The sequence below is a fragment of the Alligator sinensis genome, unplaced genomic scaffold, assembly GCF_000455745.1.
Source record: "Alligator sinensis unplaced genomic scaffold, ASM45574v1 scaffold323_2, whole genome shotgun sequence".
Taxonomy (NCBI): Eukaryota; Metazoa; Chordata; order Crocodylia; family Alligatoridae; genus Alligator; species Alligator sinensis.
In genome coordinates this window covers 838,751-859,395 of record NW_005842392.1, presented here as the reverse complement: position 1 = coordinate 859,395, position 20,645 = coordinate 838,751, and the positions used below count along the sequence as shown (strand labels likewise).

Below are 20,645 nucleotides of genomic sequence, written 5' to 3'. Positions count from 1 at the left end.
AAAAAAAAAAAAAAAAAAAAAAGAGTTGCTAGCAAGATGTTTTTTTCTGATACTCTGGGAGCCATAATAACAGCTGTTTAGGAAACTCATTCCCTCTCCTCATATCCAAGGCAATTAGTTTTTCCTTCAAAATCCATCAGAAAGAAGAGTGGTAGAAGATGGGGGGAGGCAGCGTGGGTTCAGAGCGTCTAACGGGCAAATGCTGCCATACTGTGGGGCTGAGCAATCGTCTGCCTTGCGCAAGGGAAGTTTTGAACAAATTGTCCTTGTTCCAAGGGTGAGGAAACCGATGGGTTTTCTGGCGTTTGTTCTCCTCCATAATGTAAAGCTGCTTTCACCTGTAAAGTATGATGTGAGACGTAAAGGAGAGAGAGAGAGCTGAAATGCAGAAGGACTCAAACAACCTTGCCAGGCTTTTCATGGAGCTCTTGGTGTTAAATGGGGAACTTTTCTCCCTCCTTCTCCTCTCGTTTTCCTGTGTGCCTGTGAAAATACTCTGGTTTGCATTTAAAGGAAAAACTGTATGTGCTGGGACTACGCCAAGTTGTTTATTCAAGGGAAATACCATCTTCCCAAGCTCTTTTTTTCCGAGGGAGCAGCTTGACAGAGGATGGCACGGTGGGCTGAATATTAGATTTTTGAGGTGACATCGAAGCACGGTTGTGATTTGAAGAAGCTAAAATCCCGGTTGACATTTTCCTTTGAAGTCCCTGCTCTCTGTTTTCCCTCCACTGCCCCCCAAAAGGGTTAACTTGTTCCTGCTAGATTGAATTTGTAGAGCAGGTGGTTTTTGACCTAAAACAAAACCCCACCGTGTCAGAATTTGTTCGTTTCCAGAGTTTTTTTTATCATTCTTTTCTTCAAATTGGATTTTTATTGCAAGGCATGAACTTGACTGCATCCTGGTTGTAATGAGAGACTTGGTCTGAGCAGGGCTGTGAATTAGCTCTGGCTGTGAGAGGCACTAGTGTTGCAGATAGTAGCTTCTATTTTACTGTCAAAAAATGGCAGGTCACTGTGTGTCTGTAAACAATGCAGTTATGAAATGGCAGTAGAAGGCCGAGCTGAGCATGCTCAGGAACAGCCTGTAGGGGGAGGTGATCAGAGAAAGATGATCTAATTCAGTGCAATTCTTGGGATTGAAGGAAAAGATCAGGCTCCATCCTAATGACAGAGCAGAAAGAATACTTCTGGGACGAAGCCTGTAGGCCATGGCTGACAGACTCTGAGGATCTCCTACCTTTAGGACTTTGGCTACTGATCAGTGCTATCTTGCTTGATCGTTTTCAGGAAGAATAAAGTCTTGGTGAGGTTCGTCTGTAGATATTAGAGACAGGCCCTAAACTGCAGTCTTTTTCCCTCCCTTCTCCCTGTCCGTGTCTCAGTTTGCATGAGTTGGTGTTTTGCTGCCTGGCCTGCACTCCAGCTTACTTGCAGGTAACCTGAAGTTTTGCTTGAAGAGGGAGCGATAGCCGAACGAGGCCTTCTGCACTTCAAGAAATTGCACGCTCAGTTGAGCTGGGGGGGGGCAGGGAGAGTATTTTTGTGTGCCTTTCCCTCTTCCCCACCCCCCCACTTTTCCCCTTGCCCTTGCACTCTCCCCAAACCTGGCTTCTGAAGTTGGAAATGCGAAGCAAAACCCTGTCTGCAACTTCCTCCTGGAGCTGTGAAGAGCTGAGTGGAAGAGAGAGCAAAGTGCTGTGATGGATATGATGATTTTGGGGATGAGGGGAGCCTCGCAGGTTGGAGAAGTGCTTCAGGTCATTTTAATGAGGACTGCACACTGGACTTGGTCTTCGAAATGGGTCTCGTTTGTCCGCCATGGGCTTTCACAATCTGCTTTGCTTTGGGCACCCTTTTCCTGTTTGGTTGATTTTTCGCTAATCTTCTAGGGGACTTGAAGTTCCTCCAAAGGATGGTTTGCAGCCAGTGGGAGAGTTTTTAGCTTTTGCTACAGATAATGATGGGTTGCCAGGCTTTCTTTTCCTCCCCACACCCTCCCAGTGTTAAGGAGGGGAAGGCAGCAGCTGTGAATAATGGAACAGTACTTCTGTAAACCTCAGACTGTGTGAGGAGGAGATGCCTTTGTATGCTCAGGGTTTAGGGCCTGTCTATACATACCGGGTGTAGTGGTTTAACTATGCTGGGATATGGTTAAAGCAGGACAACACTCCTACTGTGGACAAAGCTATATGAAGTTAGACAAGGAAAGCAAAAAAGCAGTGCCAGGATAAAGCACCTCGATACTGGTATAATTACATCCAGGCTAGGGGCTAAGTTGGTGTAACTAGTCTGGTAGAACCATTGTTCCTTCGATTGAGAGGCGGTTTTTCTACAAAAATTGCAGGAAGACCAGGGTTAGTAGGAGGTGCTGCCAAAAACTTTTTTTGCATAAAGACTGAAGACCATCATCACAAATTTGTGTTGTGAAAAGTCACTTGGACTTAGGACCTTTCACCTTCCATGCCCATGTCTCTCTGTTCCTGGCTTTTGCATGCAGAGACTTGCACCTTCCCTTGTTTGCTAGTTGAGTGATTATAGCTGAATATTAAAAACTCTGAGTGTGTGTGAAGGGGAGAGAGCAATACTGTTGTTTTATAGGAGGCAAGGGAAACCGTGCACTGAACCTGTCCCCTGAATTGCTTGGTTAAAACAAGAGAATCACAAGACTAATCTGGTTTGACAACAAACTAGAAGGAGAGTGGTGCTTGTTTTGAATATGGCATATTAGCCACAATTCACATGATTGCTAGAGGCTCCTAAGGAAGTGGCCTCAATCTTAAAAGGAGCTTTGAGAATGGGGACTGCTTTGTAGGCCAGGTACATTGTTGATTGCATTTCTTCCACTTCCTGAACGAAATAATTCAGCGGCCAGGAGGCCAGCATCTCCCCAACAAGATTTATTCTAGACCTAGCCGGTGGACAGCAGGACATGATCTGTGCATAGACTTGAAGTTAACACTCTTCACATGTCAACAGCAGCAACAACAGAAAATAGAATCTCTCTTTCCCCAAGTGTTTTCTTAATCACGGTTTCCTAAATAACTAGCTGCTAAATGTCTATCTTTTTCTTTGTAAGCCAACGGATATTATTAGAAAGTTGATTTTCAGGAGAAGGGAGAAAAATAAAGGGTGAATGAGAATCTGCTGCTGCTGGAATTGCATCATTATTAAGAGCTTTGCCTCTCTTTCTTGCTACAGTACATATTGCATACCTCGCTGCCGCCTTGCACAGTAGGTGAAATACTACTTTGTTGAAGTGCTTACTGGAGGTTTGCCTAGGAGTAGAATTTGATCTGTTGGGAGAGCTGGTTTTGTGGGGGTGGCTGGGTGGCCTGTGGGGGGAAGAGTGGTGTCACTGGCATGGAGAAAGGAGCTACATATCCATTGAGTTTTGAAGCTTCTGGTTGTAGGCTTTGCAGGCCATTCAAAATCATTCCTCTCTCTTTCTTTCCTAGTCTGCAAACAGATGTGTTGATGCGGCTAGTGCCCTGAATGTTAAATGTTAAATAATAGCATTTTCTATAGTGCACTGCATAGTTGGGGAAGAGAAGGGTTAGTCTTCTCTGATTGTTTCCCACATGCATGCTTCTTCAAGCTGACCTGTTTTAGCTGCATTTTTAAATTAGAAAAAGGTTTCTTCTAAGTCTCAGGTTCCTGGACAGTTCATTTTAAGACAATGAGGAAAAACCTGGTTGAAGGTAGACATCTTAGTATATCTCTTTTCATTGTCTGCAATTTAGAGAACTCTGGTTCATGATGTAACTCGCTGATCTCTTGGGGGCTTGTCAGCTACAAAATGCTGGATTAAAGTTTTGATATGCATGTGTTGTCTTTTTGCACAAAAGCTTTATCGGAACCACGTTGCTGGGGAATGAACCCAGCTGGCTGGTGAAAATCCCAAAGAGAAGCTTCTTTCTGTTCTTTTAGCTTTATTTTTTTTCAATAATTATTAAGGAACCAGTTCAGCTTCTAGTTCTGTGTTTGGAAATGCTGCAGCCCCTCTGCTTGCATCTTCTTCCATTCCCTTCTAAGCTTTGAAGTAGCTAAGGAAGCTTGATTTCTTATATTCGAGGTGGAGAGGGGGGGAAAAAAAACCCCTAGTGCTAGCTTCATTTGGATTCTCATGGTTTTTAAAGTCCTTTCAAAGACCTACCCAGTCTCTTTTCACATGCAGTAATTTTTGTTTCCCTTGAAAGCAACAAAAAAGAAAAAAAGAGAGAAGGAAAAATAAGGCTTCATTGGTTGTGGGGCATAATCTTTGTGGAGGCTCCAGTGACTGAAGATTAATAATCACTCTGTTGTAGGCAGAGGAATGGAGACGGACGGCTGCAGGAAAGGGGGAAAAAAAGAGTGTGAGAGACTTTTATTCTGAAGCCGGCTGTGCTTGGCAGTTGGCTTTTGTTGGGACTGCTGTGAAAGCAGACATTTCTCTGCTAGGAGGGTGGGTATAAGATTTCTCTGCCAATCAGGAGCCGACAGATTGGGGCATGGTGGAGTGTGAGCAAAAAGGGAAGTTTGCTTTGAATTTAAGGGGAAAAAAATGGAGGTATTGACACTTACAACAAAGTTGCTGCTAACAAGTTTGGGTGGGATTGTGTGCTGGATGGAAATGGATGGGCAGCCAGAATCCTGCTGCTCTGGAGGAGGGAGTGTGCATGGTGGTGGTGGTGTGGGTTGTGCAGGACTCTGCTTCTGAATTCTGTCTTCAGGCTGCAAATGTGTGCCATAAACTTGATGCAACTGACTGTTGAGAGACCAAGGAGGGGGGGACTTGCCTCCTCCTCTGGTTGGATGGGGTGCAGGCTTCGAATGCTTTGCAGCAATTCTCCTTTTTTTGCTGAATGTGCTTCCAAACATGCAGTGGTCTTTTCCCCCTCCACAGGGCTGAAGAAGCTTTGGACTGTTTTAGATGTTGATGTGCAGTGCATGCTGGTTTGGTTTTTTGGTTTTTTTTTTTTTTTAATAGGTGTGGGCGCTGATGCTTTTAATGAGGGCCATTTGGATGTGGTTCTGAAATATGGACCACGTGAGCCTGTCAGAAGCAACCTAGAGTAATCCTGTCTTGTGTTTTGACAGTAGTATGGGACAGAAATGATCTTTAGCTTCTGTGGCAGGGATAGGGATTCTCTTTAGAAAGTGACTTTTGTTTGCCAGCTTCTGGCTGCCAGGTACTGGTCATGGCAGTCCCGGAGAGCGCAGGTCCGTAGGCAGGTTGCTGGGGTCTGCTCAGTCTTCAGGGTTCTAGCAGTGGCTTTTCTTTCAGGCCTCGTCACTTGAGCAGCAGCATCATATCCTCTGGCAAGGTGAAAGGGGGTTTATGAATGACTGTTTGTGGCTAAGGGCGTCACATTTTGTAATCCAGAAAATGTAGATCAATTGAACAAAAAAAATTGGCTAATCTGAAAACTTGAAGCTTTCAGTTGGAATCAGTGTAAAGGTAGGAGCAGGAAGAGATTTATTTGTATAACCTAAAGGTCTGAAAACAAACTGGCCACTGTTAGAGGTACTGAGGCTTTTTTATTTTATGTCAGTCACTGCTGCAAGGGCAAGGTTATTCATTCTTCAAGAGCAAGAGCCCCTGTGTCTGTGTGTTTGCATAGATACAGTGGGCCTGACTCTACTGTCATTTGCAGTAGCCTTCACCAGAATAATTCCATTGACAATTCCAGTGAAGTTGTTATTCCTGATTTACACGAAGGCAAGAGAGAAGAGAGTTGGCATTCACACATGCAAGTGTGCCCCACAAATAATTTTTTAACTCTTAGCTAAACAAAGATAAGGTTGACCTACATTTAGTCTTCAGGCTGCACTAATGATCATTTCATGATGGAAAATCTATGATGCCTGTCCTTGCCATAAGCTTGTCTCATCTAAAACTGTTCAGTCATAGGACTAAGATGGAGTCTAAATCACTTTTTAAAAATATTTCTATACCTCTTAAAATTTGGATGCATTATTTTCAGTGTCTTGAGTTTCCTTTCTAATTGGGCCCTCATAGACATGCATCTTTGCTGTTTGTTTATGTCTATGGAAGAGGGTTTATGCATGAAGGGGGAAATGGGACATGCTTTACTTGTTTGAGGCATGATCCTCTAAGATGCAAAATGTCTTCAGCTCCCCATAGAAAGACCTGCCCCTTGTTGGTTCATTTCTTAGATAAAAACAGGAGGTTTTCCTAGAAACTTTAACAAGTAGAGTTCCTCAAACCTGTTTCCTCTGCTTAGCTTAGTTGTTCACTGGTTTTCAAACGATGACAGCATTTTTTTAACCCCCTACACGGTGGCCTTAGTGTTTCCTGAGCTTTCCTGAATAGCCTGCTGCCAGTGATGTAGTATGGGTTGATACAGAGGACTTGCTAAACAGACCAGGAGTCTGTTGCAATACATAAAGGAAGGACCCTGCTGCTGTAAGACCTAAAAAGAACTTGGCAGTGAAGCTGAGTTTATATGGAAACAAAAATTGCAGAGTGGCTTGTAACAGTAATACCAGGATCAGCTGGGCTGCTAGCCTTGGAGCATTCAGACTTAAATGACAATAGGAAGGGCAATGTGAAGATCCTTGTTTGCATGGAAAGAGTTTTTAAAGCTAATGTGCCTGGCTCACATAAGTCTCAGTTCCTTTTGCTTGCTTTCTGGGAGAAGGGCAGGTTTTCTTTACCCAGTGTGTTTTTAAACCTTTTCATTTACATGGCTGCAGGCACCATCTGCTCTCTGTGTTGGCCTACAACAGTTGGCTTGACCTAGGCTTATTCTTCTTCTATGATTCACGCAGCATGAAATGAACTCTTTACCCTCGTCATTCCCCAGCCCTTACGATGGATGTTCCTGTAAGGACGCTTCATTGTAATAATGCAAGGCGGTCGTCATCTTTTCTTTTTACACTGGCTTGTCCCTTTAAACAGAGAACTGTGTCAAAAAGGCCTTCCTCCTACAGGATTTAAAAAAAAATACCTTTCTCTCCTCTGACTGTTGTGCTTTTCTTCATGGCCACGCATTTATAAATTAAGCAGAAAAAACACTGACCCTAGATAGGAGCTTGATGCCAAGTGTCTCAGTGGCAGAATAATATAGCTGGTGTTTATTTCTTTAAAAAAAAACCCACTGTAGAACTTAGAACTGAGATTTTGGTGAGAAATGGCTGTCATAAATGTAGCAGTCTTAAATGATGAGATTTGAAATGTAGCATGTTACGTTTGAACAAACTGGAGAAAATACCTGAGTTTCTTAACATTGCTAGGCTGAGATCTTCAAAACTGGCTGGTGACTTTAGGGTGTCACTTTGTAGCCCTGAATAGGGCACCCGAAGTCACTGTTGAAGCAATCTTGGCCTGAGTCTTTACTAAGAAGATATAAATGACAACTGCAGAAGAAAATGCACACTCGAATAAGATGGGCTGGCAGGTCTGACAGGCCTTAGAATTTTTGATCTTTGATCAGGACCTTGCTGATAGTTTCCTAGAGGAGTGAGTTAGCAATATGCAGCATGTCCATGATGTTAGAAGATTTTTTCTGTAATTTGGTTTTGTTTAAATCCATATAGTATATATGAATGTTGGGCTAAACCCTGCCTATTTCTGTCTCTCTTCCTCCCCCGCCCCAGCAAACAGTGCAGAGTAAGGGAGAAAGTAGGAAAGACATCTGCATGAAGACTGAGCTGCTGAAAGATATCACCAACAATAAAGAAGAAGGTAAGCATGCTCTTTGATCATAAAGGAGACTCTGAATATCATGCATTTAGAAATAACCTGGTGGGTTAGTGATAATATGCTGTGTCCATTAAGGACCTCAGTTCTGCTCCCACTGAAAATTGTGGCACAGTGTTCCTGGGGGTTCAGTAGCACTAGGAACACACCCCACAGGATGCAAATGTGCTTCTCATTCTCTCTTTCTCCACGCGTCAAGATAATTATATTTACTTCTCACTTCTGCTTCTGACCGGGTTTGGAAACAGGAAGGAGGCTGAGTTACTTTGACCTCCTCATCCCTCTCAGGGTTAAACTGATGAAGTTTGACCCTTGGTTTCCTAATTTTTGTACTATTAATGGCTATAAAACAATGGACTTGATGGATTCCGATATCAGAAGAACTATTCTCATGCAAGCACAGTGAGCAGCTACTGCTTTTTGGCTTTTGTTGTTGCCTCTGCAGGGACTGATATACTTTGCCCTACTCAATAGATTAGGGGTTTAGAAAAGCACTGAACTGGCATCATCGAAATATTTCTGGTCTTGGCTGGACATGGAATATCAGATCTTTAAAAATTCACACCTTTCTGAGTACTGTGTTTCTTCTCTTGTCTCAGTACTCTGACACCATTTTTAAAAACCACTTCCTTACAAGACTGCTTTAGTTAGAGGCTAATGCCCTTGCCTAGCAAGCAGCCATGTACATAACTGTAAGCATGTGAGCAGCCCCCCTTGATGTCAGAGTTACACATATGATTAAGATTTGGAGGAATGGAGGTGAAATTCAGATGGGTCTGATTTGGTGTCATCTGCATAACAGAGAGGAGAATCTGACTTGGTACCTTCTGTTTGCTTAAGCCTGGGATATTAGGCTTCTTTAATATGATACAAACCATTGCTTTCTCACTCTAGCTGGTCTCAAGACAGCAGTCTCTGGAATCAGGTGGGTTAAAAAAATCGTAGATGATCAGAAGAGAATGATACTTTGGAGTCTGACACCTCTTGACTGACTTGGACTAACAGCATACAGTGTGACATAGGGAAGCTGAGAATCCCAGCTGTGCAATGGTATAAAGCATTCATTTCCAGTCTCAGTGCTTCACAAGGTATTGGACTTCCAAGCAATCCCCCTTCTTTCAATCTGCCAACTCTTTTTTTTTTTTTTTTTATTAATATTATTTTCATATGTCTCAGAAAAATTACAAGTCCTGGAATCCAAGCTGTGTAACTTCCATTCCCTGTTGCAGAATAATATTTGTATTATCCTATATATTTTTTTTTAAACATGCCTGACTATGATTTGCATGATGATTGGATTGTGTGGCAGTATACATTGTTCTTATCTGACCTTCATTTACCAACTTTGTCTGTCACAGGAGTTCAATTAGTTAATGTTCACCAGTTCTATTAACAATAAAACTTAGCACTTATATAGTGATTTATGTTTTCAAGTGTTGCCCAAACATTACATTGTTACAACTGCCTGACAAGTTGTCATGAAATGGTTTCCTTAGAGACCGCACAGAATGTAGCAGTGGAGGCAATGCACGTGGCTGGGAGGTTTGGTGTTCAGTGAAACATCCCAAGAACTGGACACTTCTCCAACCTATCAGAGTCTTTTGGGTCTGTCGAAGAATCTGCAAATCACCTAGGAAAAAGATTCCACGTCAGGTTTCTGATGCAGGTGGCTTTTGATTAGGCCTGAGAGAGCTTCGGGTTGGGTGGGAACTGTCGTCTGCTACTTGGACCAAGAGCTGACCAGACTTTGTTGTTTTGCGAGTATTCCCTGGCCTAAGTTATGTGCAAGGAGTGCACCCAGGATCTAAAACTCTGAGCATTGAACTTTTGATTGAAAAGCCTGAGATTTTACTGTTTGAGCTAAAGGATGCTACACTTCCTCATTATATACTTCCTCACCCCTCTCCCTGTAGTAGGAAAAAGTTCTGAGCACTTCAGAGATTGAGCTTAGACAAAATTCCCCATACAGGCAATCATTGGTAACAGCCTACCTAGATGTCATCCACCTAGAGGTTAAAAAGGCCTTCGATACAGTATCTCCTTCTGTTCTCGGAAATAAACTGTGATGTAGATGATTACACAGTCAGGTGGGCGGCAAATTGGCTTAGGAGTTGCACCCAGAGAGTGATGGTGGACAGGTCAGTATCGACCTGCAAAGATGTGGGCAGTGTAGTCCCGCAAGGCTTGGTCCTTGGACTGGTGGTGCTATTCAGTGTCTTCACCAGTGACTTGGACGAGGGTGTGGAGAGCACCTTGTCCAAGTTTGCAGATGGTACCAAATTAGGGGGCAAAGTTAACAGACCAGAGGGTAGGGAATGTATCCAGGCAGATCTGAACAGGTTGGAAAAATGGGCAGAAAGTAATAGGATGCAGTTCAGCAAAGACGAGTGCAAAGTGCTGCACCTGGGCAAAAAGAACCACCAACATGCTTACCGGCTGGGGGAGGACCTTCTCAGCAGCACAGCGGTGGAAAGGGATCTTGGAGTCACAATTGACTCCAACATGAACATGAGTCATCAGTGTGACGAAGTGATCAACAAGGCTAACCACACTTTATCATGCGTTAGCAGATGCATGACAAACAGGTCCAGGGAAGTGTTGCTTCCCCTCCTAAGCCAGTCCTGCCACTGGCTTACTGCCTGATCTTTTATAAGTCATGCAACTCCTTGGTACCCAAGTCCTGTCCAACTGTAAGATGAGCTTGAATATTACCTACCTCACAGGCTTTTTGTGACACCTGATGCATTGAATGTGTTGAGTTCCTCGACTAAAAGATAATGTGGAGATATGCCCTTTTTGTAAGGTAGCAATTGTGCACTGCTTGCTCTGGCATTACCAAGGAGTGCAAGAATGAGAAATAAATTAAACTAAAACCTTAACTTACACCGGTAGAGGTGAAATGTTCAAGTGTGTCTAGCATTTTAGTTTCTTTTTCTGGGAATAATAGCTAGGCAAAATAAAGCTCAGTATTAGTTGCATACTTTGAATAAAAGCTCTGTTCGATCTAAGATTGCACCCATTATAAAACCTACAGGAGACTAGTACAGTAGTGAATAGAGTGATATTTCCCACAGCCCTGGGGAAAGGTGCTAGTTTTGTTCTTTGTATGGGGAAAAGTTTAGGTCAGTTCCTGGGGTGGAAAGAGGTGAATGAAAGAAAAGTTGCTGTTGTATTTATGAAGATTGTGTTGTATTTCGTTTGTTGCTGTGAGTAGCTAAGTAACGAATCACTTCTTTACAACTGAGTGACTTAAATTCTTCTGCTAATGTCCACACCGGAGACCTCCCTGCTACATCTCACTGGTTCTTTCAAAGCAGGCTGCTGCACCTGTTCTGCTCAGCTCAGCAAGTGGAAAGTTTCAGCTAAGAAGCTAGTTGCAGAATGAATGGGCAGAGAAGTGCGATTGAAAATGAAGTTCTCCACTGTGCTCAACCTTTCTGTGACTGCTGAGGCAGCCATCTTGTGAGAACGATAGCAAGGGATTCTGGTAGCAGAGGAGCCCGGAGCCCAGCGTCATCTTACAGATTTACAAATAAGACTCACTTCCGCTTTTAAAAGAAGGTCAACCTTAAACATTTCTCCTACGTTATTTTTCTTTTCAGATGGGTTTCAATGCTGGTGGGAAAGTGCCAGTACAACACTTCTTTGTCAGAAGCAGGTGCAGCATAGGGGGCATTGTCGCTACCTTTGTGCCTCTCCCCTTTAGAAAGGGAGAGAGGGTTGTTTGCTCTCCGTGGCTCGGTTCTCACCAGTGTCCCCTGCTGTGTCTGTGCGCAGGGAAGCCAGTCAGAGCAAGAAGTCGGTATTTATTTGTGGTAGCTGCAGCTACTTGGACGATGCCTCCCGGGTGTTCAAGAACAGTCCTTTCTGTGATGAACTCATGAACTAAGAACAGGCAGACTAGTAGTCCTCTGTTAGGGGCAGGACAGCAATAGAAAACCACTGCACAGATCAGCTCGGGGCACGCGGTGGTGTGGACAGTGAGGGTCTTGGGCTATTTCCCATCGGAAATAATCTCCCGCATTTCAGACAGGCCACCGAATAGGGACAATTTTCAGTCACTGTCATGGTTTGATCCTGGCAATTGAAATATTAAAGCGTTTTCTTCTTGTTTGATTATTGATCAGTCTCTGAGTAGTTTGGAAATGGTCTCTTACATGGAGACTTGACACCGCAAGTAGATGGCCATATTCAGGGCCTGGTGTCAGCTGAGCATCTGGCTCAGAATCGCCAGCTCTGTTTTACCGCCCGAGTTTGAAACTTTCAGGATCTTGGCTTGAAAAAATGGGTGGTAGCTTCTTTTTAAAGTGACTACAGAATTACTGTCTGCAGTTTTGATGTTAATTGGGAACCTTTCAACTAGTATCCCTCCTTCGGGTTTTCAACAAATTATTATTTCAATTATTATTTCTCTGCTTTCCCATTTCATTTTTTTTTCTTTTGAGAAGGAGGGAGAGCTGTTTGTTATGACAAACCATAAGACCCACAAACCCGATCAAGTGAACTGATGTGTTTGGGGTTCCTTTATTTCCTGCTGCAGCTGAAGATCTCCTTGATAAATCTGAGGAAGCACAGCTGTGCGTACTGTCTCTGTTTGAAGATGCCATCAAACCTAGAGAATAACCTATCAGATCGAAAGAATTGGGAGTCCTGTCTCCAGCAGCAGTCCATGTCCCTGTGGTTCAAAGGAATGTGTAAAAAAACCCATAATAGATAACTGAGCATTCACTTTCAGCAAGATTTTTTAAAAATTATTTTTCCCCCTTAATCCCAGTGACCGCAGTTGGCTTATACCTTGAAGCAGGAGGGCTCGTATCTTTTATATTTTTCTGGCCTGTGCCACTGGGGATGGGAGCGTGTCACTTTTCCAAGGGGTCTAAAAGAATTAGGTGCTTATCTGAAGGCTGGGAACTGAACTGAAGGGGTATAAGTCCTGGTGGCCTACTCATCCCATTCTGTCAGTACAGATGCAGTACAGTTTCCCTCTGGCTGCAGTTTGAACAGCTGGCATGAACCATAGTTCATTTGTCATACACAGTCTGCTTGGGGGCGGCCGTTGGCAAGTTGACCAGTAGAATGGAGCAGCTTTGTAGCAGCGGAAAAAACTAACATGAGTTTTTTCAAAAAGATAAAAATCCTGCACAAGGAAAGCCAGAAAAGGAGCATAAACTACAGCAGGTGGGGCTGGGATATGTGGTGACTTGTATCTCAGCCCCTCTCTCAATATTTTCTTGTGTTCTTCAGAAATTCCACTTTCATTTGATTAAAAACCAGTTCCTAACGGTTACGGTTGAAAAGAACACTTCATAAAGGCCAAGCATGTGAAAGTGGTGCAGAGGGGGCCTGACTGAGTCTGCGGAGAGCCAGGAGTGATAGCTGGGAGCTGGGCGAATACAGAGACCCAGTGATGGTCGTTTACATGCCAACTTTGTTAATTGTTTAATTCCTGGTCTTAGAAAGGTGAGGGGGTGGGGATCATAAAGGTACACAATTTTCTGTGGTTCTGTCTGAGTTCTGGAAGAGGGGCACATTCTTAATGTTAGTTGAGAAACGTTGAATGTTAAAAATTCAGCAGGTCCTAATGAAGCTCAGCGAGTGGACAAACAGGAGGACAGCAGAGGATTTTTTTTGTTGTGTATCCCTGCAGGGATACACTGCAGGGTTCTTAATTAACCACTCAGGAAGGCTGGTCTAGGCAGCACTGTGGACAGCTCAATTAAAACCTCTGTTTGGTGTGTTGCAGGGGTCAAAAAAACAAAATGCATCACTGCTTAAGGAAAGGAGTACAGTAAAATAGTGAAAATATTAGGATGCCACTATAAATTAAAGGTTTACCCTTGCATGGAATAATGCACTTTGGTCTGGTTGCCTTATCTTAAAGCAAACAGACATAACAAAAAAGCCCCAAACAAACAGATGTGGTTCTGAGATGGGTGAAGGAAATGATTGAAGGCCTCAGAAGAGTTCATGCAAGAAGAGACTGAAAATATGGGACTGGCTGGTGTAGCTGGGAACAAAGAAAGCCAAATATGATAAAACATAGGATGCATGTTTCTGTTCTGCATGTGTCCTAATAGAAGAGCAGAGAGACATTTAATGAGACCAAGAAAGACAACACACTACAAAATTAAAAAAACCCCTCATTTTTATGCTCTGCTTAAGGGCATTTATGGAACTTATGGCTGCAAGATAACTGTTCAGACCAAGACCGTAACAGCATTGAAATAGTGGCATATGATAGAAGACAGAAAAAAATTATACAGAATGGGAACGCTCATGCGGTAGGGTGGCGGTGACCAGAAAACAGCCTGTATGCCATATTCATACCACAGGGTTCCCCATGGGTAAGGAAATTTGGTGTTCGGGGGTCAGTGGTGGCATTAATTGCTGCAGTTCCGGGAGCTGTGACAATAATACTCCTGCTTTTCCTGCACCAAATTTCTTGGATCCATGGGGCCAGATTAATTGGGCACTGCTGCTTTAGGCCATAAACCCTAAATGTAATTGTCTGGGGCTTGCAAGGACCTTGTGCTATTGACTCCTTATTCAGTAGTTGTCTTTGTTTATGGGGTTTCCTGCTCCCTGTGAAACATCTAATCTTGCCCTCTATCAGAGGTCTCAGTTCAGCAGAACATTTTATCACATGTTCAAATCCATCTCCATTCAGCAAGGCATCCAGCCACACTGTAAGCGCAGGATGAGGATTCCCAGGTTTCAGTGATGCTTAAGGATGTGCTTTGCTGGGTTGGGAGAAAGTGCAACGTAGCCAGAGTGGGGATACCAGACCAGATGGACCAGCAACCTGAACTTGTGTGGCAATTAATATGTTTCTATCACCAGGTCTCCCATAAAAGGTGACTAACCTAATTATTTTACCATGTCTTAAGTAGTTTAGGGATGGACATAAAGTAGGTCTTAGAGGGGGGTCTTTTTAATTAAATGCTCACATAGAATCCTGAGAAAATCTATAGAGATTCCTGAATACATTCGTGCTAGACAGTCTTGGTGCATCTCATAGGGGATCTGTGCAGTGTATAGAACAACTTTGTAGGAAATGGTCAGCTTTTTCTTATCTAGGCAATACGTTATTAGTTGTTATCATTTTGTGCTGATGAAAGATGCCAGATTGACTTTCTCCCCTCACCCCAGAGCAGGTGTGTCAGAGGCAGCTGCAATACAAGCTTTCTCCCTAGTGTGCCTCAAATTTGACTGGGGGATCAGGGAGGGTTTTAATCTCCTTTCATATTCAGTCCTACACTTCTCTGTTAACATTACCAGCAAGAGAAACAAGCTGTGGCAATTTTTTGTCATGTGGACAGGTGTCCACTAGAAACCAAATATTGAAACCCTGTAAATTTGCTTTGCCTACTGAATGGCAGCAGATTTGAGATGAAAGCTCTAAGGGTCTGATTCTTCTTCCATTTCCATGAATTCTGTGTAGTCAGTTAGTCCAGGGCAATTTTTCTTTGCTTTGCTTTGTAAGATTTTTTCACTCATGGGAGTTTGGAAAGTTTTTTGTCTTTTTATAAAGATTAATGGCATTGCACAACCAATCGGATTGCAGTTACACATTTACTAGAAGTAGGAAATTGTAGGTGGCTTTTTAATGTTAGCTTAGTGACTTTTTCATAATGTGTCCATGTGCTTTCTGGAGCAAGGCACCTACTCTTGCCCCTAATGCAGCACTCTAGTCTGTCTTGATCTGGTCACTGTTGTGGCAGTTAAATTGAATGAACAGTGAAAAAAATTGTTTTATCAAATAATCAGCTGCAGAAGCTATTGGACTGACTTGATGGGAAGCCACAGCAGCTTAAATCATCCTGTGTTTAGGGTCTCATTTTCCCTGGTGCCAGATGCCTCCCACAGATCCTCCACAATTCAGTATTCCTTCCAGGGCTAAAACAACTGAAAATGAAGAATGAAATAACTCTTCCAACACCTTTATTTAAAATGCCAGATATGAAATATGAGAAGTGAGAAGGGAATATGCATGATTGTGTGTTTTTTTTTTTTTTCCCCGTGATCTTTAATTTTAAGTTTTCCCTGACTGATTTTGTGAACAGTTTAAAAAATAATCTTTATTCTTCAGAGTCATTCTGGTTAAAATACTTGTGCATTGTACTGTAGTTTCTATAGGTCAAAATGCATCCATGGAAACTGTCCTGGGTTACTTAAGGTGGCAACCATTTGTGTTGCTCTGACTGAATCCTACTTGGAGATCCATTAGGCTGCCTAACTGAAGCATGCTTTTGCTTCTGCCCTCCTGCCTAGTCTCTAGAGAGTATTGGTGAGCTATTTTTAAAAGCTAATCAGCTGTCCATAGTTTAGACTGGCAGTATGCACCTGGGGAGCTATAACAAGCCTTGGCTGCCTCTATTTGGGAAGGAAGGGTGTTACTGATGGAAGTTCCTTGCCAGGTAAAAATGCCAGTGCTGGATCCCAAGAGGAGAGCTCTGTATTGCTTGGCATCAAAGTATAAAAACCCTTTCCACATCAGATATCCATTGATTTCATCATGAAACGACCAAAAGGGTGGCGGGGGGGTTGTTTTTTGTTTATTTGTTTTGTTTTTTGGGGGGGGTTTAGGTGAGGCTGGTATGGTGCAATTATGAGCCATATTATGGCTAGTTTCATGCATCAACCAGTGGCAAATAGTGCTGATTCTTATGGAACAGTGTTTCTCTTTAAATCCTAGCTGAGTACTAAACAGAGTGGAAGTTCAGAGAACAGTACAAGTGCTAAGCTGGATCTTCTTTGGGGGAGGAGAGTTTAACTATCAAATATTGGCATGAATCTCTGTGTTAAACCTGTTCAAGGCAAAGTTGAGCTGAATGCAGAGCATTTTAGAATCAAAAGGAAGAATGAGAATCCTTTATGGGGTCCCAAAATCCTGTTCCTACCCCTGTGCTTTATATCCATACCAGTGCTGCTCCAAGCAGAAGAGTGGGCATGTTTTTTCTTGGCCAAGGACACGTGAGCAGGTTAATCTGCTGTGTCACGTTCAGTTATCTATTATGATTTTTTTAAACATTTTTTTTAAAAACCTGTGACCACATGACATAGCCCTTGAGATGCCATCCTGTGCCAACAGTTGCAAATTTATCCCTGGACAAATTGGGCTATTGTCTCACTCTATCAAATGCACAGCCTGCTTGGTTGGGCACAGCTGATACATTGCAAGTTGTTCCACGTTTATGCTTCCAGCTCTGTCTCTATGTTCATGTGTCCATAGCCTAAAGCAGGGGTTGAATGGATTTAAAAGGATTCAGAGCAGCCCAATACTTGGTGTGCTGAGCTGTGTTGACATTCCAGCCCCTCCCCTGGGTTATGAGCCCTTCAGAAAATTCCAGGTTCAATTCACAGATATATACTTCGAATCAAGCTCTAAATTAGACCCACATAGTCTGACAGCCTAACTAGGCAAAGCTTAAGCTGGTTATTTTTGTCTGTACTTCTGTTCCTGCCTGGCCTCTGGAAGGAAAACAATATGAGGAAGCCCTAACTACAGTTTGATTTAATCATTCTACAGAATGTGCCAGTGCATTGCTATCAGTTCTGGTTGTCTGGAGAGATGCTGGTTTTGCTTGGTAGAAACTTTTCTGTCAAGTTCACATTTAGATCTTTTCTGCCTGGGGCTGAAAACTCTTTTTTTTTTTTTTTTATTGGACCAACTGTATAGTTGGGAGAGATGTCAGACAAGGGAAGAACTTCTTACATTAACACATCCCTTCCTGTTTTGTCTGTAAATGAATTTACAGTTCAGTCTGTTTGCATTGAATCTCACTGTAATTTGAATGGGATAAGTGTTCCTAGCCTAGAACGGTGCTTAAAGTGATTTAACCTCATCCTTACTCAAATGCGATCTCTTCTATGACACGATGGTTCTTAACCCTTTGTTACATAGGCAAGACAAACTATCCCTGTCTAGGTTCTATCCTAAATTTTTGCAGTAGAGCAGTGTTGGCTAGGTTGATGAATTTTTGCTCAGCCATAAAAGGTACCAAAACAAAAGTTCTAGCGTATACGTAGTTGTATTGGCAAAATAATGTATTTGTCAGCATTGCTTATTTCACTTACTGAACAAGTGAAGCGGTGCCAGCGAAAGATGCTCTTTTGCCCTATTGCATCTATTTTAGGAAGGTTTGTCAGTACAACTACCCCAGCAAAGCTTTTCTATTGGGAAAGTGGCCTTTGTAGAGAAATCTTTGCCTGAGATGGGAATGCAGTATTGGATAACATTGTTTGACATGCAAGGTATTGATGGATGGCCCCATAAATGTAGTTATGGGAAAAACTGTAAAGACAATTTTCACCTTGGCAATGTAGTTGGAAGAAAAGGACCAGATCTGAGGCTGATTCAAATCAGCGTGATTCTACTTATTCCAATATAGCTATACCAGTTTATACCAGCTGGTGATCAGCCCCCAATAACCAAGTAGATAAAGTGGTGACCAATTGGATAAGTGGCAACCATTGCTGTTGTTGTTGTTGTTGTTATTATTATTATTATTATTATTTGGTGGAGGAGGGATTTGTTCTGATCTGCCTAGTCTTGTAGTTAGGCATGCCTTCCTTTTTAAGTCTCAGTAATGTGTGTGATAATTCTCTCTCCCTCTTTCTCCAGGGTTTAATGCCATGGCTGCAGATGAAAGTGCCACAGAAAAGCAAGTAGGGGAACCAAAAATGGCAGTAGATGGTGAAACGAATGGCTCCTGTGAGCGCAACGAAGCTGGTAGCCACCCAAATCCAGCTAAAAACACTCAGGACAATACAAAAGTGAGCCAGCAGGACTCCAGTACTAAGTTAAATAGGATAGCAGAGAATGGCATTTCTGAGAGAGACGGTGAGACTGGGAAACAAAACCACATGAAACCTAATGACTTCACACAGACTTCTGTAACTGGGAGTAATGGATATATTTTAACTAAGCAGATGGCACAGGAGCAGCCACTAAGGACTACCAGCACCTTTGCTTCTCTCACGGGCCATGCTGCGAAAACCCTCCCAGGAGGGGCAAGCAAAGGGAGAACTGTGGGCACCTTTTCTCAGATGCAAGCCACAATGCCAGCCAAGCTCGGGGAGGGAAGTAAGGATGTGGATGCTAAGAAAGCCACCCCTGCTAATGCGGAAATCAAGGTCCACAGAGCACGGAAGACCATGCCTAAACCCACCCCTAGCCTGGTAATGTATATGTACTGCAGTCAGTTGTACTGCAATTGCACTGGGTTTTCTATGTATTCAACTTCTAGTGGGTGGTAGGGTATAGCCTCAATGTGTGTGTATAAGTGTCATTTGGAAATAGCCTACTGACCAGAGTTTCTTCTTCCTCCTCCCAAGAGGCAGAGATGTTAAAATGTCCCATGATATGGGGCTGCCCCTTGTGTTTTCAAATGCATCATTAATCAGTTACTTCTGCCAGCAGATCCATGAGGGAAATTTAATTGCCTTTCTTTCTTGCCTGTTTTGTACCTTAAGCCCATCACTGAAATCCAAAGGGCTATTTCTGAAACATGTCTCATCCTTGCAAGTTCAACCCAAAGATAAATCATGTACGACTAGTGAGATTCCAAGCCTGATAGGAATCTTTACATAGCAGGAAGTTCCTATCTTAGGACTTCTTGCTATGCATCACTGTTGCCTTCAGCTGTCTTAACCAGGCTGGTATTCTCCATGTTTCTTACTTACGTTAATATAATGGTCTTAATCATAGAAGGTGCCCTTTGGAGTGAGTGCATGCCTGTCACTTAGTAAAGGATATAGGTCTGCCTTCTTCCAGATGAAAAATGGAATTGGGGTTAAGGGGAACATTCCCTTCCCATCAGTCTTGCTCCTTCCTCCTTTGTGCAAACCCCTAAGAGCAGAAATGGGCCTTGTTTTATGACATAAATGTTGGTAAGCTCTGGCTCTATTGGACCAAGTAGATGAGTGGTTACCAGACTAGAGGGACTGGCACTGCAGATGACTGGCCTCCAGCCCCTCAGTGCTGTAAATCTAGGGACAGTTAGCTGGGGCCCCAAACAATCTTCATTCTCATAGCTGATTATAGGGGGAGGGATAGATTCTTTGCCAATACCCAAGTCAGAGGAGTTTAAAAGCTAAGTTCAGCATTTTTAAGCCCAGCCAGAAGGAGTTAGAAAGAGAGGATAGCTGTTGAAACACTGGTGAAGTATTTTCTCATTGGGTACCAACGGTTCACAGACAGAAAAACGCTAAGTGATCCTCAGGCATCATTCCTATCACTGCAACACAACAGTAATCTTTTTTTTTTTTTAGAGGTTGCAAAGATATGGATCACTGTGGTGAGGTAAGGATCAGAAAAACAGGTCCCAGGCACTTTGCCAAACACAGATGGCAGAAGGTGCTCTTGGTTGTCAACACCACCTGTGCTTCCGGAAGCAGGTGGGAGTCTAAAGAGCATTTCAAAATTATGAACCTCTTGGGTGCTTAGTGTCGGCAAAAGGGCAGAAACCCCCCCTGCCATAGCTTCAAGATCATTCCTTCAAACCACTAGCTTCCCCTCTGCCTTCCCCTGATTGCACTTCAGTTCGCTTGCTCTCACCCCTGTTCCCTTTTGGGCTTTTGACTAGGGAAGCCAGATGCTGTGCATGCAGGTGTGATGAAAGTGCAGCATCAAGCTCTATGTTTTCCAAGCAAAGAATTGCAGTCAGAAGTGCTCTGCAGTCTGCCACTGTGGTCCCTTATACACTTGGATTAAGGTAGGGAACCAATGCAGACCCTTGTGAACCCTCACAGGGAGAGGTTCCCCTGAGACAGAGGAACATGTAGTCAGTTTTCCTTTTAAAAGACTAGCAGTAGGTGAGGAGACAGGGCCTCACATTTCTTGCCCACGTTATTTTTTTTTCTTTCTCACTTTACTCTGAATTAAAATAACCTACTGTATCTGACCCGATAGGGTTGAGAGTCTGTTTTAGAAAACGGC

The 20,645-nt window shown here is 43.1% G+C and overlaps 1 protein-coding gene across 15 annotated transcripts in view; it reads left to right on the top strand.

The window, feature by feature from the left end:
* EHMT1 (euchromatic histone lysine methyltransferase 1) overlaps positions 1-20,645 on the top strand; it is a 152,566-nt gene that overhangs the window by 64,421 nt on the left and 67,500 nt on the right. For 7 of the 15 annotated variants that reach the window (XM_025211189.1, XM_025211188.1, XM_025211192.1 and 4 more), the window contains 2 exons: positions 7,603-7,690; positions 18,330-18,886. In XM_025211189.1, the coding sequence (XP_025066974.1) occupies positions 7,603-7,690; positions 18,330-18,886 (645 nt within the window). Of the gene's footprint in view, positions 1-4,249; positions 4,550-7,602; positions 7,691-8,599; positions 8,794-18,329; positions 18,887-20,645 lie in introns of those variants that run through there. The other 8 variants (XM_025211194.1, XM_025211196.1, XM_025211198.1 and 5 more) reach the window with 4 other exon arrangements.